A 27,387-nucleotide genomic window follows, 5' to 3' on the forward strand; every position below is an offset into this window, starting at 1 on the left:
ACTTGGTTTAAAAGTGTGAGAGCCATTGCGCTGGTATCTTTAAAAAGAACTACCTTGGAAGTGGAAAACGGGGAATTACGAAATATACTTACTTTCAATTCAAGTGCAAAATTCTGGTTATTTAGCCACACGGAACACGCGAATAATTTACGTTACGGGGAGGAAACACTTTCATGGACGCGAGCTATGGCACCGCCTCTTGCCTCCCAGACCAAGCTCGGGAAAAAGAAAACATTTGGAGGGGGGAAAAAAGCACAAGTTGACGCTAGGCTAGCGATCTAACTTCGCTGTAACCGTGTACCCGTTGCTAACGTGGTCTAAATGGCGAAACAGCAGGGCGTCCCAGTCGTTTATTAGAACTGTTTTGCATAGCCGGGTCAAATGGTAAGCTGGCTCTTCGCTTGCTCGTTGGTAATTTTACGCGGTTAGCATCGTGCTAACAGTCTTTATCAGCTTCCGTAGTGTAGCGTCGCGGCTAACTTAACTTCTCGGCTAACTGCTAATGTCAAAACATAGTACGTGTGGCTCATACGGACATTTGTAGCGTGTAATATTTACCGACATTTATGACATGTCAATGTATTGTCATTGCTACGAAATAGGAGTTCGTCAGCTATTCAGTTTGGCTTCATAGCGAGACGAACGAAGTTAATGTTACTCGAGTTAAAAAGCAGACTCTCATTTAACGTCAGTTAAAATTTTACCCCCTGGTGCCAGTTTAGTTGGTGTGCTGGATTCATTGATAGACTAACCCTTTATATGTCCCTTGTAGGTTTATGAGTCTGGGCAGCCATGGGTGACATGAAAACCCCAGATTTTGATGATCTTCTCGCTGCCTTTGACATCCCAGATGCTACAGGCTTAGATGCCAAAGAGCCCATCCAGGAGGGGAATGATGAGGTGCATCTGAAACACCCGGGAACATCCGCCAATGACAATTTACTGAGTAATCAAGCAGTCTCTGCAGCAGATATTCCTGTTGTGAGTGTGATTGTGAAGAACACGCATCACCAGAAGCCGTTGGAAGGTTTTGGAAATGGCTTCCACTCAGGACCAGCTTTGCAAAATGGATTTAATACACAGGGATCTGGCGACACAGCTAACAGTGTCTTCAGTAAATCATTTGTCTCTGCTCTGAATGGGGACTTCTCAAATGAATTTCTTGGGAAAGCACCAATTCAACACAAACCTGATGCAACGCCACCGTTTTCCCAGTCACACACTCACTCCGGTCCCATTTCCAGTCCTGAGTCTGAAGACAGTTTAATAAGGAGAGACAATGCGTATCCCAAACAAGAGAGCTCTTGTTTCCCAAACGAATCCAATTTGGTGGAACCCTCAGCAGCAGACGATCCACAAAAGTCAGATCTTTGTATTTTCGATGAGCTCCAGAAGGACAATGAGTCGTCCGGGAGTAGAAGTGAGGAGCCACCTGACAACTGTGTGTGTAATAAAATGATAAGCGTATACAGTGGACTCCCTCACCTAAGCAATAACAAGACCTTCAATGAGACTTCCTGCAATTTGGGATCCCCGATTGATGGCCCTGACTCGTTCCCACAAATAAAGCCGTATGCATCTAAAGTGCCCTCGTGCCTTGAGGCTCTGGTGGCTCTCAATGCTAGAAAGGATCCCAGCGAGCAGACTAAGAGTCCCAGAGAGTCTCCAGCAATGAGCATTGACTGCATGAAATACAGCCCCAAAGTGCCCATATCCCCTCGTAGTCCCATGAGCCCACTCGAGGCGGTGAAGCGCCTGATGAAGCCACCCGACAGCCCTGTGAGCATCTGCAGCGACAGCAGCGGCAAGGCCGGGGGGTCACCCCCAGTCATACCCAAGGTCCGAATAAAGACCATCAAAACCACCAGTGGGCAGGTGAAGCGCACAGTTACCAGTGTGCTGCCTGATTCTGAAACGGACGACGTCCACTCAGCCTATGAATCCTCACCATCGCAGAGTTTGTTGAGTGAGGATGGAGCATATTCACCCAAAGTCTTACACAGCAAATCAGAGAAAAACCCCAGGACTTCAACAGTGTTCCAGAATTTACCTGATGGAACATCAGCTGCACCCCAGGAACATATGCCAAAGAGAATCTCTTCCACTAAAGGACATACAGGAAGCTCTAGCTTCCTTCCCAAAGCAGCGCACCTTGCCAGTCTGAACCTCGTGCCTCACAGCGTCGCTGCCTCGGTGACGGGCCGCTCCGCCTCGCATCAGTCCAGTCAACACACGCTCTCGTCAACTGTGTGCAGCACCGTCCCATTGGTGCACCAGATCAAAACTTGGCCACAAACATCCGTCCCTAACGCAGCAGCGGGCACCTTAAACCGGCTGCTGAACAACAGCAACCCCGTGCCGACATACGTGCCCAACCTGAACCCCCCGCCTGACAGCGACATCCGCCTCCCTGCAAGAGGCTACCGCTGCCTCGAGTGCGGGGACTCTTTCGGGGTAGAGCGTAGCCTCATGTACCATTACAGCCGGAGGAGTGTCCACATTGAGGTGGGATGCACACACTGTGCCAAGACCATGGTGTTCTTCAACAAGTGCGCACTGCTGGCACACGCCAGGGAGCACAAGAACAACGGCTCGGTGATGCAGTGCACGCAGCTCCACATGAAACCCATTGCGGAGGCGCACATGTTCGTACCTCTCCATACAGAACCACTCAACTCAGACTCTCGTGCCAGACCGTCACGTTCACTTAAAAGCCAGCCCGTCATGCCTCTCTATCCAGACAACGTCACCCACTACAGACTGCGGTGCTTGGAGTGCAACAAGCAGTTGTCGGACCACCGAGCACTCGCTGCCCATTATCAATCTCTGTCAGAAGATAAGAAAGGATTGGTGGGTAAACTCCTATTGCAATATGAACAGTTAAGGCAAACAACACAGTTTAAAGCTGAAGATTCAGCCAGGATTGCCTTTTTATTGACTTATCATGGGTGTCAGACTTGATTAATCATGAATTTTCCAACTAAGTATCCAATTAAAAATATTTTTTGATTGTTAATTTTTTTACATAGTAAATCAAGAACATGTAGATAAATGGCCAACTTTATAGGAGTCCTCATTTTACAAGGGAGTTCCGTTCGTACAGCGGTGACGCAACTTGTAAGGAATATTCTTACACCGCTGCAATTTGTAAGGAAGCCGGAACGCTCCGTAGGTATCACTAACCGAGGCTAACAAAGTCGTAAATCCAGTCAATATTTTTATGAAAAAAAACGTATTGGCCATGAATATAAAACAATCAAATGAAAAACCGTAATTGTGGCGGTGACTGAGAGTTGCTTCCTGTGCCATATAACGACATATTCTCACTCCACCACGCAAATAACTGCATTGGGGACTCTTCGTAACCTTGAAACGTATGTGGCTACTATTGTAAAAGCGAGGACCCTGTGTATATTCATTCTATGAAGAGGCCTCACTCATTTATATTAAAATGTATTTGTTAAATCTGCCCATTCACGTTAGCCTGGTTTCAAATGAATTTTTGCTCAACCCATCTATATACTGAAACCTGTGCATACATTGAATTTTCATGTTACCTCCTTTCCCTCCTATTCTCTTACAACAGTTTTGCAAGGTTTGCTCCATGTTGCTACCTAACAAGTGCAGCTTGAGAGCCCACCAGCGCATCCACACCCTCAAGCCCCCTTATTGCTGCCCCGAGTGCGGTGCTGTGAGTCGCTGTGCAGACATTCAGAAGCACGTCAGGGAAAACTGTCTCCACTATGCGCGCAAAGCCTGGTACAAGTAAGTTAGTATGAGCTGAATGCAAGTGGTGTATCAGAGTCATGGTCTGCATTATATCGCCAGTGGAAGGCAATTGGACAAACGGCGGTGTTTGTCGCTTCCACTTTTCCTATCAACCAACAAGTTACCTTTGGGTAATCTTACACATTTTCAATTTGATTTATATCAAGGCCCTGGCTGGGCCATTTTCAAAATAGGAAATTCCTCTTCAGAAAGGTTTGGGCCAAAATTGACTATTTGGAACTGTTTGCAAATCCTTCACCTTGACCTCACTTTCAAAGTGGCGACTTTTTCTCCCTGCAGGTGTCTTCACTGTGAAGTGGTCTTCAAGACCCTTCTAGGACAAAAGACGCACATTGAGGAAAAACACTGTGTGGTTCTCCACAAGTGCTCTGCCTGCCCCGTTGCCTTCAAAACCTCAGACAGCTATGAAGCTCATATGAAAAATAAACACAGTGCTAGCAAAATCCCTCCCCAGTAAGTTACACACTTGTGACCACATCATTATAAATTCTATTGTATCTTTTTCCAATTGAACTAAACCTCTAAACTAAAGATCTCTTTGTTTCACAGGTTCAACTTCAAGTGCTCATGTGGTAATATTTTCCAGAAAAAATGGTTACTCTTTCAACATTTTCATCAAGATGCCAACAAGCGTCTCACTTGCGTGTTTAAGTGTCCAGAATGCAACTCGGTCTTCTCTCAAAAGCAGCTTCTGATGCAACATTTCAAGGTAAACCTTGATTATTTAAACAAAGTGACTGCTTGTTTCTTTGAGTTTAAAATTTGCCTGGGAGGAATCTTCTTGGAATGTAATACGGGCATTACTGGTAGTTGACATTTGAGCCTTGAAAAATTAGTAATGGAACTAAAATGCTGATAATATCTGGAGTTTAAGAAATGAAAAAAAATTGTGCTTAAAAGCTGCAAGCAGCGACAGATGGACCTTTGAACTCCTATTTTCATGGCAAATCCTCAAAATCCTGAAACTGACACCACGGTCCACCCACATAACACGGCATAGGCAAAAAAACTTTGCCATTTGGCTTCGCCTGTCGGTCTTGTATACCTGATTCAGATTGGGGCTCATTTGGGCGAGTTTCTTTCAAAACGGACTGCTTCCTGTTCCGTTTTGAGCATGGTTCCTTGAGACTGTTTCGTGCGTCCTGTCAGGCTAGACGTCCACCAAATTTGGTGGTGATTGGTGAAACTGGTGAATTTTTTTTCTTTTTTTTACAACTTTCAAGGGTTCGCTACTGAGTGAATTTGGGGGAGTCGTGTTCAGGACATCTAAACTACTTACATTTTAGAATTAATTAGTTAATAAAAAAGTTATCCATGTTATTTATCATGCTATGTGGCAACTGTATATATGCAATATGATTGTATTATCTGTTTCCATAGAGTGTGCATGGAGGGGAGGCGAGACCAGAGCCAGAGGTTGACAGTAAACAAATGAACGATAGTGTTTTGCATCCGGATGCCAGTCCCATCCACGCCCCGGTGAAACGCAGAGAGGCTCCACGGAAGGAGGCAGAAAAGGATGGCGGTCCTCGTGTGAAGTCGTCTGGCTGGACATGTGGGGAATGTCTTCAGTGTTTCCCTGAACGAGACCTTTATATTTCCCACTTGAAGTCCAAGCATGTTAAGGTGAGGAACCATTTCCATTCATTCACCTTTTGTATTGTGTGTTTTTATGAAGTACAGTGGTACCTTGACTTACGAGTGCCCCGACGTATATGTTTTTTGACATAAGGAGCCGTTGCTTGGCTGATTTTTTTCCTTTCCCTCCCCTTCCTTGACTTGTGGGCAATGAATTGAGTCACAATTAAGTTCAGGATCTTCACAACTCGAGTGAAGTGAAAATATGAAGCAGTTTAGATGGAACCTCTTAGTGGAACATTGGTTCGCTTACAAATCCGTTTACAAACACATTTTAGACAAATATTGCTTGGGTTGATGAATTATGCTTCTTGTTGTCCACACCAAACCTCACTTGTTCTTTCTTTCACACAGTGTCACCTATTTCAGGTATTTTTGTGATTTTTGCCTTAATGACACTTCATAAAGCCAGTTTATTTCTTTGAATTTTCATTTATTATGTTTTTATATTTATAATTTACAGTACAGAGTTCTATTATTCTTTAACAAAAGCACATACAAATCTGTGGGTTTTTGGGCTGGCTGGAATAGATTAATGGAATTTCCATTCATTTCAATGGGGGAAATTGATTTGACATAAGTGATTTAAGTATGGTCACCAAACATATTAAACTTTTAAGTCAAAGCACCACTGTACTTGTGATTGCTACAGACATACAGTATACACACACAAAATTGTATCTGCTTCCTCAGCTTCTATAAGCCTCATATTTTTTTATATTAATGTAATTTTGAAGCACAACATGGTACTTCACTGAAGACTCGTAACTCGTTTCGGACTTGCCTGTATTCTATATAATTCAACACTGGTCACAAACAGTGAACTGCGATATTGCGGGTGAACACTGTACAGTACATGATTTTGCATTCATGTAATATACGAATTCCAGAAAACGTCTAGTGGAAGACATGTTGGTAATCTATCTGCGACCTTGAATATGTAGCAATAAAAGGTTTCAACAGCTCTTATATGTTGTTTTTTTGTTTTGTTTTCATGAGTTATTAATGTAAATATTGAGCATAGTTTTCATGTTCTTGTACTAACAAAGTGTTATGTACTCTTAAGTGGCTACAAGTCATTCATACATTCCTCAGACACATCACATTTATTGGGACTATTCAATGTTAACTCAAATAATTACCAGTAATACAAATGTGATTGTGTACAAGCAATAAAGTCATTCGATTTAATAGCTCTCTTCACAACCCTCAATTATACATGCAGTACAAACAGATGTAACGTTAATGTGTTACCACTGAAATGGTCACTCAATATTTCCTCTCCGCAGTCATTGAAGCGCTACCCCTGTCGGCAGTGCGACCAGTCGTTCAACTCCACGACAAGCTTAAGAAGACACATTCGCAGTGACCACGATGGGAAAAAGAAAATTTACACTTGTTGGTAAGATAAGTTTTGCAACGCCGTTTTAGTTATCTAGTGAGAGGGGGGAAACTGAGTTGTGATTTAACTATATTTGATCCTATTGAAGTTAACCATCTTTATGGACTGTACCTCTTCAGGTATTGCACAGAAAGAAAGACATTTACCAGCAGTGTGATGATGAAGAACCACATAAGTCTTATGCATGGAATCAAAAATCCTGACCTTAACCAAATGCCTAAAACCTCTATCCAGGAATGCAAAACATTTTTGGGCAAGGTAATTATTTCTTACACAATACCTGTTAGTGTGAATATCACCGGTCCGCATATCGAGACTTCTTCTGATCACAGGATTCTGGACCGCCAATAGCTGGCAAGGAGGAAGGGCAGGACATGGCAAATTCTCTGGAGGCTCCTTCACCCAAGCGTCCGAAAACACAGTTCCGCTGCTCCAAGTGCGGATTCATCACTGATGACAACGCCCAGTTCCAGGAGCACATACCTCAGCATAAAAGCGCCGAAAACACACCCCAGTGCCTTCACTGCGGCCTTTGCTTCACTTCACCGCTGTCCCTAAGCAGACACCTGGTTATTGTTCACAAGGTCAAAGATCCCGAGGAAGAGGAGGCGGTGAGGGACCGTCGGCCTGATGATGCCGACAATGAGCGAAGTGATGTCGAGCTCTCGCAGAGAGATGAGGACTCTCATTCAAATCCCACTCAGACATCAGGACAATGACATCCAATCATCTTTCAAGCTGTGTTCCTCTTGGATGCTGCTCAATGCTCCGCATGAATACACTTTTTCACTGCAGCACATTAAAACAAATGTTTAACAAAGAATAAGATTTTTATATATATCTCAGATGACCAACTAATAAGCCTGATTTCACAGATTTTTATTTAACTTTGCATGTTGGATATTAGAATCATTGTGCTTCTCAAGACTGTGGCACTCATATTGCAGCCAAAGCTTTTTCTTTCTTTTTTTTTTTTTTTTTTTTTTTTTTTTTTTTTTTTTTAACAAATTATTTTATTCACCTTGATGGAGTAACGGAATTGTAGGGTTTGAGTTCTGGTGCAAACTGTTAACAACATTGATAAGCTTGTGCGTTTTTTCACTTTTGTAATTAACTGCAATTTAGTTGCTTAAATCTTCGTATTATGCCACCCAATGTCCCCTGAAGGGCATTCTGGATGCAATTTTTTTTATGCACTATTCATTTAAAAACAGGACTAATAACTATAAACAGATGCTAAAGCCTTACTAAAGTTGGGCTTCAGGAACAAGAGATATGTTTCACTATATGAGCATTATATGCATTTAGTTTAATTTTTTTAGCAAATGCTTGTAAAGGGGAAGCAGAAGGTTTTTGAATGTGAGGTTCAGCAGTATTGAAAATACCTCAGACTGCCAAAAGTTAAATTTTGGAGGCACATGAGTTCTGTTTTGTCCAAATCAAGGTACGTTTTTCAAGATCAAACAGCTTATTGGAACAGGGAAAAATAATATGAAAGGAGGCAAGTGAGGGACACCTTTCTGTGACTATTTTGTGTCGGAAGTGAGACGGCAACTACCTCTATGGTAAATGGCAGTGATTGTTAAATATGCAGAGGAGTCGCATATAATCTCAGTGCAATGCAGAATGTGTATTATCCCACATTATTGAATTTTATAAATTGATTTTGGGGACCATCTTGGGAATACTAAGTCATATTGACTTATGAACCTTTTTGTTATGTAAGTGCTACATGAGTTCTTAATTTTCTACTCTCTTTAAATGGCAGCATGTGGCTGCCCAGGCTGACATGTATCATTTTGTGCTTGTTGAAGGATATTTTTTACCTTTGATACCCTGTACAGAGATGACTTGTATACCTACCTTAAGAGCATTTCTTAAGCTATGACCTCTATTTAGCATGCAGTGGCCCATGTGCCTTACTGTTATGGTTACCTAAAGTACATACAAATAAACTGGTGCATTGAATTATATTTCTGTCTTGCCTTTTTTGGGTGGTAAGACGAATTTAACAAAACATGTATTATTGTGATAAAGCTTTTCGGTATGTATGAAACATTGTAAAAGATGTTGATTCATAGCAGGCTGAAGCTGTTCTCGAGGGCCCTGTTTGGCCCAAAAGCTGTAGATTCCCAACCCCTGATATATAATTACAGAATATTTGACACAGCTTTTGTATTGGCTCTCTTTGACTAATAAGACATCGAGGTGGATAGAAGCAGTTAGAAGCAAACCAGAGCAATAACTTCATCCAATTAGAATATTTAGCCCATTCTTTCTCACTATATATGTTCTTCTCCAGACTGGATGGCAGAAGAGCAAAGACAGACGCTGAAGATATGTTCATCAATTGACCAGATGACACCATGAAAAACCTGCAGTCCATCTTCATCAAACCAAAGATTGGCCACAAGACATCAGTTAAGTATGATATTTAAATCAAAAGGTGCCTTTGAGTTGACATTGAACATCATATTTACTGTATTAAGTTGAAGTTGTGCTGTTAGAAATGCATATTGGTCAGGCTTTCACACACTGTTTTTTTCCAAATTGAAATCAAGCAATGTACATGCAAACAGCAAAATATATGCGCATGCTTACAGGATGGGCATTTTTGACTAATGTTAGCATTTAATGAGCACATGGTGGACCTTAACTAAGCAACATGAGTCAGTTAGCAAGCTCACTGTAGCTACTGTTTAACAATATGTTATATGTACTGTTTAACAATATATATATATTGTGAAATACTAAAAGGTGTTTATTTCAGTTGATGTTTCACTATGACAGGTTGGACATGTTAAGTTTGAAAGCATCCAACTGCACACACATAATTGCCATTAGGAAAATTATGAAACAAAAGTGTAAATATTTATTCTGCAACTAGCCACTATTTCAGCCTCCATCGGAGAAAGACAAAATCCAGGTAGTAATGTCCAGAAAACATCTGTTTCTTAAAGGGACAGTTACTCCATAACGACAGGTTGGACAGCATTTTCAAGGATGCCTGCAAAATGTATTCAGTACAGTATGATTATGAAAATAGAATATACATAATAAAAATGACTCGTTATATCAAATCAATTGTTATGGATGGGCGGCACGGTGGCCGACTGGTTAGAGCGTCAGCCTCACAGTTCTGAGGACCTGGGTTCAATCCCTGGCCCCGCCTGTGTGGAGTTTGCATGTTCTCCCCGTGCCTGCGTGGGTTTTCTCCGGGCACTCCGGTTTCCTCCCACATCCCAAAAACATGCATGAATTGGAGACTCTAAATTGCCCGTAGGCATGACTGTGAGTGCGAATGGGTGTTTGTTCCTATGTGCCCTGCGATTGGCTGGCAACCAGTTCAGGGTGTACCCCGCCTCCTGCCCGATGATAGCTGGGATAGGCTCCAGCACGCACGCGACCCTAGTGAGGAGAAGCGGCTCGGAAAATGGATGGATGGATGGATGTTATGGATGGTAAAAACCTGATAATATATTTAGTATCATTTAACCACTTATTACCCACACTGTAGTTAGCAGAACAGTGTATGGGACATGCCAAAATCACTTAAATCCAATGGGGAGAAAGGAGGGACAAAAAGAAAGAAATACATTTTAAGAAACTTATCATTCTACTGGTATTTATGCAAATACTGTATATGCCCAGTTATACTGTATATGACCCAGACTTTCATTATTCTGCTCATTTAAAACAAACTTATCATTCTACTGGTATTTGTGCAAATACTGTATATGCCCAGTTATACTGTGTATGACCAAGACTCTCGTTATTCTGCTGCATTTTCATGATGACCGAGTGGTTCTGATTTGGCACTTTATAGTGATCCTGACCCATTTATAGTGGTTGCTGTGATTGCTTCCATCTCACTGATGTTTATTGCTTTCAGAAAAGGAGGCAACACCTGCTTAAGGAAGACATCATGCAACCTTCGCCCCTAGGGATGCAACACGTATTCTCTCAACAATAAAGATAGGTGTGTAAATATTCATGTGGACCCTGACCCATAGTCTCTTGTAACGTACTCAGTTAGCTCAACAAATTGTTTATCTGAACAATTATTTCAAGATATTTACCAATGTACTGATTGCAACATTTAATAGTTTTACTTCTTGTGGCAAGCGCACTGCATCATAAAATGAGGTGTTTTTTATTTTTTTGCCCCTCCCATGCAGCAAATTATTAGAAACATTTCTTACTATAATGCACTTTGACTGCTACTGTAATTCCAAACTAAAAACTTATTTCATTGGATAGATTGTTCACATATAGCTATTGTATGACTGCCTGTATGTCCCAAATGTGTAATTTGTTATAGTGGCTTTTTGCTGTAGTACTAGAGAGGCTCCAACTGCCAGAGATAAATTTCTTGTGTGTTTTAACATACTTGGCCAATAAGGGTGATTCTAAAGTGACCAGTGACTGTGAGTGTTGCACTTTTTTGCTACCAATTATGGTAATATAATAATGTAATGTACCTTAAATAAATAAACCAGGTCTTTCAACCATTGTTATATCTGGGTTTTTTGTGTGACACAAAATAGATGAATATGAAGTCCATCCATCCATCCATCCATCCATTTTCAGCACCGCTTATCCTGGTTAGGGCCGCGGGGCGCTGGAGCCTATCCCAGCTGACTTCGGCCGAAAGGCAGACTACACCCTGAACTGGTCGCCAGTCAGTCGCAGGGCACATATAGACACGGACAATCATTCGCACTCCCATTCATACCGTCACTGAATGGGAACTGAACCCACCAAAGTCAGGCGAGTGTACCACTACATCATCAGTGACATTGAATATGAAGTCAACTAAATAAGTTATCAAAGTATGAATTACTTTGTGCAATTGGAATAATTTGTGATAATATCAGTTAATAATGAAATGTTGTCTTGAGCTGAAGTAATTCTTGTGAATTTAATGATGACATTTGTGAAATTTTTAATGTGGTGAAGTTAAATAAATATTTAGGTTGAATACGATTATTTCTGATTAGATTTCACGATGTAATTCAATTGAATATATTATTTTAATTAGTTACGTTTTTTTGTGTGACAAAAATCAATCAATCTTAAATCAATTATTAAAATATGAATTACTGAAAGAGTGTGAAATAATTTGTGATATTGGCCGTTAGTTATTAAAGTCTCAAACTGATATAATTCTATTGAATATAAAAATGTGAAGTGAGGAATATGTTTAATAAAATTAATAAATAAATTAAATACAGTAATTTTTAAATAATATTTCACAATGTAATTCAATCTTATGAATTCATTAATAATTGAAGTAATTAATTCAATAATTATGATTGTGCAGTATTTATTTTATTTGTATTTTTGTCCGAATTTTTCTTTTGCGCCCCCTACAGTCAGATAAAAAATTATTTCGTCAGCTCATCCGGGTCATTATTGAAACATGTCTGTACACAACTAGCTTCGTGTAGATCTTTCCACAACAACATCCCAAGTCATGCCTTTAATAGTTATGTGTGGTTATCCATGCAGTGGTAAAACTCGGAGGGCAGAGGAATTAAAAGTGCATTTCGAACAAAACACCGACAGAAAGGTTCACGTTGTTGGAGACTCGCCACTGTCCGCTGAGAAGAACGTCGTGTATGCAGGTTAAGCTAGCCGCAGCTAACCATCATTGACCACAATAATCTGTTTCGCTAAAAAATATTTTATACTCTTGCTATTCTTAGTCTTTTATGTAGCCGTTGGGTAAATAAATGTTTGCGTAAATTTGTGTGAGGTCTTACTGTTCTCTGTTCCACATGACGTATTTTATATAGTTAGGGAAATATCAAATTGATAGAATTTTGAATGGAGTCACGTTCCACTCGTGAAAAGTATTTATTTAACTATGTTTAATAGTGTGAGTTTAGAAAATGTAATTATTTGCATCATCTCATGTATTTAAATAAGAATAAAATTACTAGAACAACACAACTTGTAGAAAATGAAATGATTATTTCACTAAAACAATACTTAATACAAAAAAATAATATTTATTTATTATTTGTATTAATACATTCATATCACGTTTCATGTGTTTTTAAAAAATAAAAAGGGAAAGATAAATTAATATACATTTGTGGACATGTCTAAAAAATGTAATGCAAATACATTTGGCTGCCTGCAGTAAATAAGCGTGGTTTTATGTTGCAGATTCCCAAAAGGAAAAACAGGTCAGAGCTGCACTGAAAGCTGAAGTTGAAAGGTTGGTCCTCCAGTGATTGATTTTATTTTATGTTTCGTTGTCTCCATCCTTTTAACATGTGCTTTTGTTGTTTAGGAATGTCAATAAGGATGACATTGTTATATTGGATTCGTTAAACTACATTAAAGGTAATATACTCCTCTCAATTGTAGGCCTGGGTGATGTAGCCTTAAAATGAAATCTCAACAAAAAACAAAAGATGGTCCTGACCAAAAAAACTCGAATTGATTAATAAAATCCATAAATTACTACAAAATAGTGAGCTTAACTTTGAAAACCTTGCAATTTGTTTCCACTTGCAGGCTACCGCTATGAGCTTTTCTGTCTCATAAAACATGCACAGACACCACACTGCCTGGTAAGGACATTTAAACAATGACAAATTGGAAATAAAACTTGTTTTTTTTAAGATGACAAGTGAAAATTATGTGTTTTTAAGGTATATTGTTTGACATCAGGTGATGTGAGCTCAGAGTGGAACACCAGCAGAGATCCAGAGGAGCAGTACACACAGGAAATGTCAGCACATTTACAGCATATGTACAGTATGTCTTAAAAGTAGAAACATTACAAATATATTGACATCTCTCCTGTCTTCTGTAGCTTGGATGCATTAGTTCTGCGGTTCGAAGCACCAGACTCCAGAAACCGGTGGGACAGTCCACTTTTCAACATCCTCCAAGATGATACACTTCCATTTGAAGCCATCACTGACGCGCTCTTCAAAAGAAAAGCACCGCCACCCAACCAGTCCACTCAAAGTGTGAGGCACGGATTAAAAATTTGCAAATAAAATGGATGGATGTTTGTCTGTGAATGAATGCTTTCTTTGCTTTTTCCTATTCCTTGGATATAAGCTCAACAATGCCGTCTGTGTCTCTACAGCAACCACTCTCATCTGCAAACTTCTTGTACGAGTTAGACAAGATCACACAGGATGTGTTAATGGTACGTTTTGGATTTTCTGCTCTCACAATAATGGATGCATGGGTCGACCCAACTATGTATTGGCCACAAACAAGAATTTCTGATAATATATATTGAACAGGTTTAACATGTTTATGATTGTCGGCCCTAACCGTTTTCCAAGGAGATCAGTGAGAAAAAATCACTCTTAACACACCCCACAACATAGGATTATTGCTCAGGATAATCTTTCCTAGACATCCGAGAAACCTTTGCTGACTTTAATCACCAGGAGGGTGAAATGCTCAAATTTGGCTCGACTGTTGCTATGTGCTTAACTTCACTGCAAGGCGTTTTCATAGCAGAGTTCCCCATATTTCCTTCCGTTTTCGATCTTTTGTGATCGGCTGTGATGTCTTAATTCGCCAATCCAATCAATTATGTTATTGATTGGATCCGCAAATTAAGACATTATGGCTGGCACAATCTTGTTTACTCCATAATAATCTTAAAAATAGTTCATCTTTAGCCTCGCGTCTCGTGACGTAATACGTACATGGTGGCCAGGAAAAATGTTTGCTGTTGTGGGAATTATTTGTGGTGTCTGAGACAAATAAAACCCAAGCAACAGTATTTGCAATCTGTGCAACAGTGCTGTACCGTCTACAAAATGCTTCAACCCGACAAATTTAATCAGGCACGAGAAGGCCTGGCTCTCAGTCGCAGCTCTAATTCATCCAAAAGTGTTCAATAGGGTTGAGGTCAGGATTGTAGAGGGCAGTCAAGTTCATCCACATCAAACTCTCATCCATGTCTTTATGCTTAACTTAAACTGGTGTGGCATTAAATAGCTTCAATCCTCTTCTGAAGATTTGTTCACTTTGCCAAACTGATTCTTGTTGTGAAGTGAGCTGAGTTGAGTTCACTGGCACAATACAGCACTCGTATCTAAAATCTTTACTCGCAAGGCAAAAAATCTGAAACAAGACAGTTTTCTATCTCAAAAAACTCATAAGCCGGGTCACTTGTATCTCAAGGTGCCACTGTATTAGTATGGCGTTTCCCTACTTTCTTTACAGTGTAATCACCAATGGATGTTTTTTTTTTCATGTATTTTCTACCCTTTTCCAGGCCATTTTTAATGCACAGAAGACAAGTATTCCTGGAGATCGCATTTCAGTTCCAGGAGCAACCGAGAAAATATCCTTTTCTAAACAACCTTACTCGCATAAACAGGTCAGGAGCTATTAGTTTGTATGCAGGCCACATTATAGTGCAACGCCCAATATCATTTTGCTGACTCATCAAGCTCCGCCTCCCGTGAGAGACAGTGTTGGCCATCAACTGGCTTGTGTAAAGGCTGCATGAATGAATAGGAATTAATGAAAGGGACCTCAATTGATCAGAGCTAAAGGTCTCTTTTGTAATGACATGCTAAGCCATGTATAGAGCAAATTACATAGTTTAGTGGATTTTATTGGCAGCTAGAAGAAAACGGTGACGTTACTAAATGTCTACATTTGCTTCTGCACAGCAGCATTTGACTTAAAACCAAGGTCTTTAATATAATCTGTTTTTTGTTGTACACTGATTTTGACATACACTTTTCAATTGTCACTAGAACTAATCAGCCAAGCCTATCCACTCAAGTTTGGAGATGATTGAACAGAAATACAGGTCATAACTTAGTCTGCAAAAGTCCTTAACCAGATGTGAAACATCGAGCTGAGCAGGAGCGTCAACATGGCCGAGCTGCGCAAATTCCGGCGCCAGTTCATCAGCTACAGCAAGATGCACCCGACGGAGAACACGGGTCAGATTTCCAACATGTTTGTACAGTATGTTAATAAAAGTCTTCATTGATGAATGTTTGCCACCAATTAAAATATAAGTACTTTTAAATTGGAAATATTGAGTTCCTTTAATCTGCATTATTTTTGAGACACTTTAATTTGTTATTTGTTCTTTCACTGAATTCTGCAAATCAGTCATGAACATTTGGCCCAACTAAAGCTCCCTTCAGCACTTTGCTCAAGAACACAACGTCCTTAATTCTTTCCAACGGTTTGCTTGACCCGTACACGACCTTCTAAAGCCTACTTTTTTTCCTCCCGTTGTAAGGAAAATATGAATGAAAGATTTGGACTTATGTAAGAAGATCATGGGGAAAAGGAGGTTGCCCCTTCACGTTGTAATGACGATGAAGAATGAGTCAGCAAACAATGTGCATGATGACTGCTTACATTTTCTAATAAATACAGACGCTTAAAACAATTCGGTGTGATTCAAACAGTCTAATAAGGATGGGATACAAGAGCTAGTTTACTTACTGACAAAAAATAAGGTTTTGCTTAGGCAAACAAGACAGCTAAGCATGACGCTTTTACCATTGTGTGTGCAGTTTTTGTCTTTTGTAACCGACCTCATCCCATACTGCTTTTGCCCTGAAACAGACTGGATATTTTGCTGTTTTATTATAGATACAAGACTTACACATACACATTACTGTATATTATAACTGTAAAACCAAAGACTAGTACTGAGGAGGTAAAAGGAAGATGTGATACATAGAGAAAAATTGGTGAAGCTGTTTCACATTTCCGGATGTACCAAAGGTTATATGGGTATAATTGTGCAAGGTACAATAATATGGACGGATGTACGTATATTACATCACAAATCTTTGAATACACGCTGCATTAATGATATTGCATTGTATAAATTGGATCAATTCACTGAATCTGAATTAGTGGCAGTTTTATATTTAATAGAGTAGTGATTTGGTTGGAAAAGTTACTTTTCGTTCTCGTCATCCTAGCTCCCCTGGTGTGTTTTCCAAGCAGCTAAGTGAGCATGGCTAGCAAAATGGAATTTTTGTATATACAGTAATCCCCCACTATTTACAGGTGATATGGTCTGAGCCCTACTACAAATAGTGAAAACCATGTACCCCTCCAAAAAAAAATTATAATTAACTATATTAATAGTTTGAACTGTAAATATACCACAAACTATGATCACAAAAGTTTTATTTCATTTCAAACTCATTTTACAGCATTACACTTAAAATAAATAGCTTACAGATGATTAGATTTAAAAAAAAAAAAAGCTTGTCTCTCAGTCCAGTTGTGTCACTTCAACATAGTTCATTTCCACCAAAATGCTACAAGATGGCATCAAAGCCTTGTCAAATAGAAAAGTAGTCCTACTTTTACTTGTACTGTTCTCTGCCTAGCAACAAGTGGCATGTATGTCATGTGACCAGAAATAAAAGTTAAGTTCCAGCATTTTACGTGACATTATAACACATGATAAATTATTTTGTCAATTATATGCAAAATATATTTTTTTTTCTATACTTTATTAAAATAATGGTAAAAATTAAAAAGGTATTTTCTTTACTAATTAGAAGTGTCACTCTTGAGGAAACGTATGATCTTTGAATGTGCTTTGTCAATTCTGTCCAATTTCTTTCTGATTTGTTTTGTTACTCAAAAATAACCTTAACTGGCCTGAACATGTGCAGTTTTGTGTTTTTTGAGTACCTGTACAGGGTCGCATTATGCTGTTTAACAGGGGCGGGAAACCTCCATCGCGTGGGCCATATAAAACCCTAAAAACATAAAAAGATCTGAAGTTTCTGTTGTTTAAAAAATAATAATAATTATAATAATCACCCCGCAAATGTTCATAATATTCAATATACCACATTCACATCATATCAGTTTTTTTCCTGAGTGGGACAGCTGTCCCGAAGATTCTGTCCCAGTGGCTAAAAAAGGGAGCATAGTTGCTGTTGGGCCTCTGATGGTGCATGTCATGAGCGGGCGCTCCCCCCAACAGGCCGAAGGGCACCAGGCGATTGAGGCCCCACGGTAGGTCATAGCCAATGTGGTCCTCCACAGACATCCAGATACTAAGCACCATGACGCACCAGGTGGTCAGCGGGTGGCACTTGAGCAGAATGGGGTCCTGGTTGCTCCAGAATCCCACCGTCATTAGTTCTGGAATGCTGAGCTGCTCGGTGGACCAGGAGAAGGGAGCGGCGTATTCGTGGTGGATGGCGTGGATGCAGCGGTACAGCTGCACGTGCTTGTGGTGTATGACGTGCCAGATGTAGTACTGAGTGTCAAAGACGAGAAGAAGGGCCAGGCCGTCGACGAAGACCCTGCCGAGCGCAGGTGCTTCCTGAGGCATCGCTGGCAGAGGTAAGACAAACATGCTGACCACCACACTCGGCAGGACAAAGAAAATGTGGTTAAAGAGAGCCATCCGGAAGCTCCTTGCCATCATTCCCAGCGTAGGTCGCTTTACCGGCTGGATCTTGTACTTATAGAACAAAGGCACCTTTTCTCCCAGCAGGTCCATGGCTGCGAAAGGCACGCTGAAGACGACGTAGCTGGAAAAGGCGAGGAGGACCGGGAATAAAGGAGACGAGATGAGATGCTGGTGGTGGCCAAGCAGATGGTTCCAGACAGGCTGCAGGAGATGATCGGAACGGCTAAAGGTGAGAGGACGCAGAGGCACCTCGCTGACATTCAACATCTTGAAGCAATGCACTGTGCTGCTGCTGCTTCTGGATGCTCAAGCCTGGAAAAATCCCTCTTTTCCATGTGGAGTTTGGCTCAAAGAGCTTTAGTGTCAACACGCACAAACCAAAAAGATTAACTATTAAATAGCACAACACACTGATGTGCTAAACAACATGGTTTAGGGGAGATAGCAGCATGAGAAAAGTAAGGGGAGCAACCAGTCTGGGATATACTCTGCGTCTTGCCCAAAGTCAGCTGGGATCGGCGCCAGCTCAATTTAGTTTATGGTCATTGATGGTGGTGTGGTACATTTGCCTGATTTCGGTGCAGGTTCAGTCCCTCAACTCTGTGACAATGTATGTGTGATAGATTGTCTGTCTTTGTGCCCTGTAATAGATTGGTCCAGTCCAGGGTGTGCCAAGAGGCACCCTCTTGCCTGACATCGGCTGGGATAGGCTCCAGCTCCGTGCAACTCTGAATAAGGTTAGTGGTATGGATGGATAATTTGTTTAAGGGGCTTAATTGTCCCATGTTATTAAAGCCCTGCTCTTATGAGGTATGGTTGCATTTCAGTTTGCCATTTTAAAAATATTTTTACATTTTTGTTTAAATCTTTTTTTGCAACCAAATTTCATCCGTTCTCTGCACCGCTATCCTCACTAGAGTCACGGGTGCACTGGAGCCTATCCCAGCTGACTCTTGGCGAGAGGCGGGGTACACCCTGAACTGGTCGCCGGCCAATTGCAGGGCACACATTAACAAATAACCATTTACACTCACATTCACACCTATGGAAAATTTCAATTAACCTACCATGCATAGTTTTGGAATGTGGGAGGAAACTGGAGTGCCCAGAGAAAACCCATATAGGCACTGGGAGAACATGCAAACTCCACACAGAAAGGTCAGAGCCTGGATTTGAATCCACGACCTCTGAACTGTGAGGCGGATGTGCTAAACAGTCTCCACAACAAACCTTAGTCAACAAAATAATAAAAAAACATGTTTAAAAATCCCTGTATTTAACTGTCAAATCTGAAAGAAAAACTGACCCATTGGAATTGTATGAAACAAATTGAAGTTTAAAACTGAGTTAATAACAAAAACAGTTGATAAAATGTCACTATAACACCGAATGATCATTACAACATGATTTATTGGAGGAAATCAGAAACTCATTGAATTTGGTTTTTTTTACATGTTCAAAAAGTACCGTAATTTCTCGTGTATAATGCACACCCATGTATAATACGCACCCCAAGTTAGTTAGTTTTTTCAAAGAATTAATCAGTTAAGCATGTTATTTGAACACGTAATCCTTTTTACTTACTCTTATTTTGAAATTCACAGCCCTACTTTTATTCAGTAAATGGGAAAACACACAGTTGTGCTCATGTTTGATTACCCAGGCAGAATTTGTAAGATGGGTACAATTCTTGAAAGAAAACATGAAGGACCAGGTGAAACACAATTAATTTTATTTTAATGGAATTTAAATTAAACAGTCAAGCATTTCAGAAAAGCATTATCATTCAACAACACATAATCATAAAGAAATTAATGATAGTTGTTGATTAGTCATCAGTCATATTAAAACAAATATTTCACAAATTCTGCCAGGGTATGTAAACTTATGAGCAGAACTGTACATATATGCAGTCATACGTACCACTGTCATATTGGAATGAAAGTGTAGGCTGCACCTTTTTTATAACCACTATGTGTCGGTGGCATTTTAGAATGTAAGTATACAGCATTTTCATAACCACTAGATGGCGGCATACATTTATAAAATGTGAACGTTTTTTTACATTTGCCCCTATACCCATGTATAGTGCGCACTGTTGACTTTTGACTATTTTGGGAGGGGGGGGGGGGGCGCATTATACACAAGAAATGACGGTGACACAAATCAAGCTACTTCTTTTCACTGGCCTTCTTGGAAATCGTCTTGTTGGTGTTGGCGTACTTCTGCCGATCATTTCTGTGAAGAGAGACAAATTATTCTACTGCTAACTGAATCCTAAATAATTATTATTATTTTTATTTATTATTTTTTTTTTTTTTAGATACCTGGACATTTTGACTTTGCTTCGGCAGCCCAGTCCTCCCTCCCAGTGGCTGGTGTGAGGACCTCTGGTCATCATGCTGCCACAATTGACGCAAGGCTTCCCGTTGCTGTACGGCTGCATCAACAAATGTAGTCAGGATACAGTTGAAGATGTTCCAATGCGATCGCTTCAAGCTCACCTGCTCTTTGGCACAGAAGCCACAAATCATCCTGCTGGCGAGCTCCATGGGATGGTCCTGGTCCTCATCGTGGCACACGTCGCAAGGGTAAGCCCGGCCGCAACACGGAAACCTTGACGACACGCGTGGTTGTAACACCTATATACTCTTATGTACATTAAAAATGACAATAGAAAGAGCGAACGTGATACCTGAGCCAGCGATGGCTCTGCTTGTAATGCTTGCATGCTCCTTTTTCTGGTAGTGGCTTCCCCTTTTGAACAGCTGGATCTCTTACCGTCTTCAAATTAACAGTAGAAGCACTTGGACCTGTGCGCGCATGCGCACACACACAAAACAAAACACGAAATATCTGTCATTATGATATCAATGCAGTTCTACACCACCATTAACTACAAACACCATAATAAATTGATGGTTTAACCGATTTAAAAAAAAATATTGTAGAGAAGGCAACGGGTAGGCCAAGGAGGAAACCACTATAAACTGCTTACAAAAAGTTAGGGATATTCAGCTTTTGGGTGAAATTTCAGTATGAACATATAATGCAGTATAACCTTTACAGGTGTATACAATGAAAGGTTATAATGAGAGCTGAAACAGAAAACTTGTAAATTTTTTCCGCTTTAAGAATTGGATCTGCCTTCATGCACTTTGATACAAAGAAAAAATGACATTCTACACTAATTACTGGATGTGTGACGACATCAGCACCAGTATCTGGTGTGGCGTATAAAATAGTTGTCCAACATTGACAATTGCTTTCAACATATCATCTTTTTCCCTTTGCGTGGCACATATTGGTCAGACTGTGGTTGTTTTGGTCGTGCAGAATAAGAGGTTAAACCTTTGCTAATCTGCTGGGGAAGAATGTAGGTGAGCTTTCACCTGTTTTGTCTCTGCGTGGCTGAATGTACTGGAATCTGGCACTCTCGGCCAACAGACTTAGCTTGCCATGGCAGCTTTCACAATTGACCTCCTTTGTTTGACCGTAACAAAGGTTCTAATGAAACAATGAAAAAAAAATGATTTATCAAGGGTTTTTCGACAGTGTAATGACCTCGCTGTTCGGTGTGTCTGTACCTGGACAGAGCTCTCCTGGGAACAGCTGAGGCAGCCCACAATGAGGCGGCAGTCTTGAAGCACCAGGTCAGAGGGAACAGCGTTTTGGAGGTCCAGGTACCCCAACACGTCACTGTAGTGGTGCAGCATGGAGGGTCTGAATGCGGCGCCGACTGTCGCACTGCATTTCTCACACTGAGCTGCGCAGGCAGTCTTCCCACTCAGCGTCAAGTCTGCAATCACCTTACACCTGCACACATCCAGCATATGAGTTCATGTCAGCTATATTAGTTCCGTTTCAGCACACGAGTTCATTTCAAACTTATTAGTTGCGTTTATCAACTGACCAACTGCACAATCTAATGAGATCCTCATTGGGAACTATTAGAAACAGCTCCCATTATAATACAGAGCAGTTCTAAATATTGGACACTCCAACCACAATCACAAAAAAAGTGTTGAATACCTGACAGTAAAAACAGAGCATGAGGTGTTTTATTTTCAATTTGTGTGCAACTTCCTGGCTAGGATTTAATTAATAATCATTTAATTAGTAAATAAAAATCATGTATTATGTCTCCATAAAAGCTATGATAATCCTCATATATGTATAGTTTAGTCCCTAAAGGATAGACGTAGGGAAAAATGCACATTTTCAAGAAATGAAATTTCCAACATCTTTCTTATGATATAAAAAATATGCAGTATGAGATTTTAAATTTAACAAAGATGTGCTCAGTAAAAATCAGATTAAACACACTTAATTAAACAAGACTTGTGCTCAAATTGACCGCAATGTGGCATTTACATCAAGTTCACGTGACTCTTGAACTTGTTAATACAGTAATCCAATTGAATAAAATGTTGAAAATTGCATTTATTGAAATTGAATTTTTTTGCCGTGTCCAGGCACATATAATAAATTAACAATATCTCAAATATAATTTTACTAATACAGTACTGGTGGGAATCCAACAAAAAATAAATCATAATTAGAAAAGAGAGGGGAAAAAACTCTTATCCAGTTAGATGGAAATGTACTATTTATGCAGACTTGATAATGTCAAAACTAATTACTTGTAGTTGGATATGCTCTACATTGCTCATTGGGCTTTTAAATTTACAATTCAAATGGGGAAAAAAAATCCCTTTGTAACTTGAAATAAATCTTACCTTTTACCGATTAAGAGCCAAGCATAGTTCACTCACTGATTTAAGGAGGAAAAATGTTTGGTAGAGGTTTCTCAGTGTTGTTCTTGTTACAGCTTGTACTGGATTTTATTGGATCATTTAGGTGTTTCTAATCAATGAAATGACAAATTCACGGTGACCTGTTGCATTGAAGACAAACAGTGATGTTGTGGCCCACTACAGTGGCTGTGTTCTCTCCCAGCGTGAGCCCAAGCAGCCTCACTTCTGTGCCTCTGCGGACCTCGCTGATCTTAATGTTTTCCACTAGGTGAGTGGCGTCCTCATCCTCGCTTTGCTCTTCATCACAACCCGGGGCCCCCCCTTCTTCTATGTTGCCTTCTGAGTTTTTCACTTCGTCGCCGACCTTCTCTTCGTCATTCACAGCATCAGAGTTGGTGTCCAATTTATGATTGTTTTTTTCACACATTGTTGCCTGTAGATCCTGGTATGGTATGAATTGCAACCCAGCTTTTTCTAAATCAAGATCCTTTTTCAACTGTAAGAAGAGCAAAATCAATGTAAAAGTTTGACGCTCAACCATAGTTTTCTGAAAAAAAACAATGCCACAAAACTGATCGCAAACCATGATCCACCAGATCAAACATGCGAGACATGCTAATATTGTGAGACTGAGTATCTAAAACATTAACACTATAAGTGTATTTTTCTTGAGCCATTTCTGATGCAACAGATGAGTACTAGTTATGTTAAAGAGAAAAAGTGCAATGATAACCACAAAATTAGAAATGGAACTTACAGATTAACATGTCTGGCTGCTCAGTACAATGTGAGAAATACAAAAAAATAAACATCCCTTCCATACCCAAACTAGAGAAGGCAGTTTCTATAGAAATTGCATGTGACTGCTGGAAAGCTGATGCCAAACTGAAATGATTTTAGAATTACTTGAAATGTAAACTGTAAGTATTAGAATTTTGTTAAAAGCTAAATTTTAATACAAAATTAAGCATAGGCGTTCAAGTTTCCACCACTCACCTGTCTGGCTCCCTCCGTGAACAGTTTCTCCAAACTGCGATCGAGCCAGCGGAGAAAAGGCCGGAAGAGCAACTCCACTTTCCCGAGGAGTTGGTTGGTGGCGTGCTTCGCCTGGAGCCACTCTAGTGATGCTTGCTGCACGTGCCTACCAAGCCATATCATGACTCTCAATGAACCAATACACTGAACTGTCACAATAACTCACAGGTTGCTTTTAATACCTTCCCATCACTAGGGGCAGCTCTTGATCCAGTGGAATATCAAGGGTGAAAATCTAAATGGAATTAAAATGGTAGTAGCTATTCATGACTACGTCATCATATCGTTGATTAGTAATGCAGTTGTGGTTTTTACCTCTTGTGGATAAGCATTAGGGAAGCTCACCATGATGTCAATTTCTTTCAAATCAAAAGGCTGCAAACAGCATAAAAATTGATTAGCAGAAACTAAAGAAGTCATAATGGATGTAGCTCAACTTCCCATTACTAATGTTCTTATTTAGACCACAAATAGTTAAGAATTAATCAGCGGCACTGCGATTGGCTGGCGACCAGTTCAGGGTGTATCCCGCCTCTTGCCCGAAGATAGCTGGGATAGGATCCAGCATGCCCGCGACCCTTGTGAGGATAAAGCGGTACAGAAAATGGATGGATGGATAATCAGCGGCACCTCTGCTGGTTGCTGCTGTGTAGTGCACTCTTTTTTGACTCAGTTGCTTCAAGACAATTTTGTTATTGTGCTTGTCCTCATTAGGACACCCTGCACTGGTCACCAGTCAATCGCAGGGCACATATGGACAAATAACCCTCAGTGTGGGACATGTTCCGTCCACCGGGCTGCTCTCGGGTGAACCCTTGGGCCTGATCCCGCCCCTCGATTGATTGGGTGGGGTCCTCAGCCGCCGCGGTGCGGTGCCAACAATTACAGGACACTTCTGTCAGTCTTTGTGCATGTAAAACAGTGTCAATTCACTTGCATGTATCCGCAGCCACACACTCCTAGGACTTTCACTGGGTGTGGGGTCACGCACTTACTGCGACAAATAACTCATGAATATGCAAATCGTTTGTGTATCCCCTCACTTATACTCGTCCTGTAGACTTTTATAATTTACATAATTAATGCCACCACACTTCAGTTGTACAGCCGGGTTCACAACCCTTGTCCTGCATGCTTCTTCACCTGTCCTTGTCCTGTCCTTCCCTCACAGGGTGTAGCACTACAGTCCCATGCAACACTCATATTTAATGTTTCGTTGTTGTAGATAATGTCATTATTTACTTCTCTCATCCTGTTTACAATTAGTGCTTTGTCTTTTGTCTTTGTTTCTCTCTCCCTTCTAGAAACTTTTGTTCTGTTCAACTGATCATGTCTGATTCTCAATAAACCTCAATTATAATACCACAGCGGAAGCTTAAAAATGGCACTATGACACAGTAACAGTAACAGCCGAAGAGAACAAAAACAAATTTAAAAAATTTGTTTTTAAAAAGACAACCATTCACACTCACATTAATATCCATGAACAATTTAGAGTCTTAAATAAACCTATCATGCATGTTTTGACATGTGGAAGGACGCCAGAGTATCTGGAACAAAATTCACTGAAAACGCCACACAGGTGGAACTGAAAGTTGAACTTTTTGACTGTAAGGCTGATGTGCTAAGCACTAGTCCACCATGCTGCTCTAAACGACTATCCTTTCCACACAATCAACCATATTGCCATTGACACTATGCCAATCACTTTTCATAGGGATATAGGAGTAGAAAAGTAAATATTTACCCAGTCTGGATCAGTGGCTTCAACAGTGGCCCTGTAATACGTAACCTTGCCATCGCTTCGCTCTTGAATTATAAGATGGTCTTTGGGAAAACGCCTCTTCAGCTGCTTGATCTCCGTGTCCCGTAGCTGTGCAGCAACGTCCTCTGTCAACTCACACAGTTTGACCTCCTGGACCACGTTTGGCCGAGGCGCGGGTGCTCTCCTTTGCGCGAAGTTGGTCTGCTCTGCCGATTCTGCGTGGTCCCCCACTGAGAGGAACTGCGGTGGATGCCAGAAGCGACACCTGTCCTCCATCGTGCAGTGCCCTGACAAAAAGTAGCGGCAGGTACGACGTCCAGCTCCTGAGGATGCCTTGGGCTTGGCAGTGTGGACTTCCACATCCCCTTCCTCTTCTTGACCCGCAGAGGGGAGGTATTGGATGCCAGGCTGGCAAGGAGTAGTGATCGCATCTTTCTGATCAGATCTAGAATCCACTCTTATGTGTAAATATCTGCACTTGGCCCCAAAGTTGCAGCGTCTTCCTTGAGAAAAGAAGCGACACAATTGCTGTGTTTGACGGCCCGCCTTGAGCTCACACGTTTCCCCTCCATCACCATTCTCCATTGTGATCACACCTGATTTAAAACAACATCGACATTTTGTAAGATCACTGGCTTGCTTGCTTTTATTTCATGGCCCTAAATATAGCTTTATGACGAGCAGAAGCCAGGGCAATGTGCGTCCATCAAGTTAAAACGTCTTAATAATTTACCCATACGTCTACTTTGTTATACAGCATAGGCAAACTCTTGGTAGTCATAACATCTGTCCTGACGTGTAAATACAGTAAGTCCCCTTTTTGGAGGATTCATTTAAATAGTTATGATCTAATATAATGTGAGTAATTAACTCACAATGAAAACTTTTCCAGCAGTCAGTCGTACAGTAAGAAAACATCACTTTAAACCCACCGTGCAATTTGCGTCGTTTTAGTCAGTCTGCTCGTAATACTATAACGTAACAAATGACAAATGTATTCTCTCCAACGTCTGTAATTCTACCGTAAAGTAGCTGTGAGGTTGCCCGACGTGATGACGTCATAAATGTTTTCTTCGGAATGTCATTTTGGCCACTCTCTGTAGGGGGCGATTGATTGTCGCCCTCTGCAGTTTGGGGTTAAGAATAGGACAGGAAAAAGAATTGTGTTCAATAATTATGTTCGTTGCGTTTTTAATAATGTTGCATCACGATTTATTTATTTTTTACCAGCGGATTAGCACATTTTGATAAATGATAAGCTGTTTACCAGAACGTATTTATATTTGTCTTAAATTGTTTACTATTTAGAATAAAAACGATGTATGTCAAGATATAGGACGAGGTCGATACACTAATAAAAAACACTTGTTTATCATTTTTTTAAATGAAGTCAAGCAATATATTTGGTCCATTAGACATTTTACGAATGTTAAAGCACATTAAACGTTGCATTAATGTGCTCTATATAATTTATTTCTGTTATGAGACTGACATTTTGCCAGTGTTTGTATTACACCCACTGGGGATAAAATGTGTATGTCTGAGGAGAAGCGGCTCAGAAAATGGATGGATGGATGGATGTTCCCAAAAA

General features: G+C 40.4%; 4 protein-coding genes across 4 annotated transcripts; 2 read left to right on the top strand and 2 right to left on the bottom strand.

Annotated features, from left to right (window-relative positions):
• The first annotated feature begins 205 nt into the window (after window positions 1-205).
• znf592 (zinc finger protein 592) lies at window positions 206-8,797 on the top strand. The gene is made up of 9 exons (XM_061774325.1): window positions 206-384; window positions 773-2,850; window positions 3,587-3,765; window positions 4,069-4,242; window positions 4,339-4,498; window positions 5,170-5,415; window positions 6,717-6,829; window positions 6,949-7,087; window positions 7,162-8,797. The coding sequence occupies exons 2-9, from the start codon at window positions 793-795 to the stop codon at window positions 7,546-7,548; spliced, it is 3,456 nt and encodes a 1,151-aa protein (XP_061630309.1). The 5' UTR covers window positions 206-384; window positions 773-792; the 3' UTR covers window positions 7,549-8,797.
• Window positions 8,798-12,241: 3,444 nt separating this feature from the next.
• On the top strand, window positions 12,242-15,863 carry kti12 (KTI12 chromatin associated homolog). The gene is made up of 9 exons (XM_061774332.1): window positions 12,242-12,456; window positions 13,004-13,055; window positions 13,131-13,183; window positions 13,358-13,413; window positions 13,495-13,574; window positions 13,659-13,818; window positions 13,941-14,003; window positions 15,093-15,161; window positions 15,681-15,863. The coding sequence occupies exons 1-9, from the start codon at window positions 12,306-12,308 to the stop codon at window positions 15,822-15,824; spliced, it is 828 nt and encodes a 275-aa protein (XP_061630316.1). The 5' UTR covers window positions 12,242-12,305; the 3' UTR covers window positions 15,825-15,863.
• Window positions 15,864-16,654: 791 nt separating this feature from the next.
• ch25hl1.1 (cholesterol 25-hydroxylase like 1, tandem duplicate 1) lies at window positions 16,655-18,871 on the bottom strand. Its single transcript, XM_061774331.1, has one exon. The coding sequence runs from the start codon at window positions 18,504-18,506 to the stop codon at window positions 17,673-17,675; it is 834 nt and encodes a 277-aa protein (XP_061630315.1). The 5' UTR covers window positions 18,507-18,871; the 3' UTR covers window positions 16,655-17,672.
• Window positions 18,872-19,629: 758 nt separating this feature from the next.
• On the bottom strand, window positions 19,630-26,916 carry si:dkey-24l11.2 (uncharacterized protein LOC100034462 homolog). Its single transcript, XM_061774330.1, has 12 exons — window positions 26,729-26,916; window positions 25,779-26,392; window positions 24,347-24,406; window positions 24,214-24,266; window positions 23,993-24,137; window positions 23,137-23,492; window positions 21,827-22,055; window positions 21,632-21,746; window positions 20,935-21,052; window positions 20,744-20,855; window positions 20,567-20,679; window positions 19,630-20,477 (listed from the first exon to the last, which is right to left on the bottom strand). Exons 2-12 carry the CDS (start codon window positions 26,379-26,381, stop codon window positions 20,411-20,413), a joined length of 1,971 nt encoding a protein of 656 aa, XP_061630314.1. The 5' UTR covers window positions 26,382-26,392; window positions 26,729-26,916; the 3' UTR covers window positions 19,630-20,410.
• Between the last annotated feature and the right edge of the window lie 471 nt (window positions 26,917-27,387).

This window comes from Phyllopteryx taeniolatus, chromosome 5 (genome assembly GCF_024500385.1).
Source record: "Phyllopteryx taeniolatus isolate TA_2022b chromosome 5, UOR_Ptae_1.2, whole genome shotgun sequence".
NCBI lineage: Eukaryota > Metazoa > Chordata > Actinopteri > Syngnathiformes > Syngnathidae > Phyllopteryx > Phyllopteryx taeniolatus.

Bases quoted from the DNA above. Each gene is read 5' to 3' on its own strand.
- znf592 (XM_061774325.1), top strand. From the start codon at position 793: ATGGGTGACATGAAAACCCCAGATTTTGATGATCTTCTCGCTGCCTTT. The intron at 5,416-6,716 runs GTGAGGAACCAT...TCCTCTCCGCAG, and splicing joins TGAAGTCCAAGCATGTTAAG to TCATTGAAGCGCTACCCCTG. The intron at 7,088-7,161 runs GTAATTATTTCT...TTCTGATCACAG, and splicing joins GCAAAACATTTTTGGGCAAG to GATTCTGGACCGCCAATAGC.
- kti12 (XM_061774332.1), top strand. From the start codon at position 12,306: ATGCCTTTAATAGTTATGTGTGGTTATCCATGCAGTGGTAAAACTCGG. The intron at 13,819-13,940 runs GTGAGGCACGGA...GTGTCTCTACAG, and splicing joins CCAACCAGTCCACTCAAAGT to CAACCACTCTCATCTGCAAA. The intron at 14,004-15,092 runs GTACGTTTTGGA...ACCCTTTTCCAG, and splicing joins TCACACAGGATGTGTTAATG to GCCATTTTTAATGCACAGAA.
- ch25hl1.1 (XM_061774331.1), bottom strand. From the start codon at position 18,506: ATGTTGAATGTCAGCGAGGTGCCTCTGCGTCCTCTCACCTTTAGCCGT.
- si:dkey-24l11.2 (XM_061774330.1), bottom strand. From the start codon at position 26,381: ATGGAGAATGGTGATGGAGGGGAAACGTGTGAGCTCAAGGCGGGCCGT. The intron at 24,267-24,346 runs GTAAAAACCACA...AATTCCATTTAG, and splicing joins CTAATGCTTATCCACAAGAG to ATTTTCACCCTTGATATTCC. The intron at 22,056-23,136 runs GTCACCGTGAAT...GGATGTGTGCAG, and splicing joins GTTTGTCTTCAATGCAACAG to GTGTAAGGTGATTGCAGACT.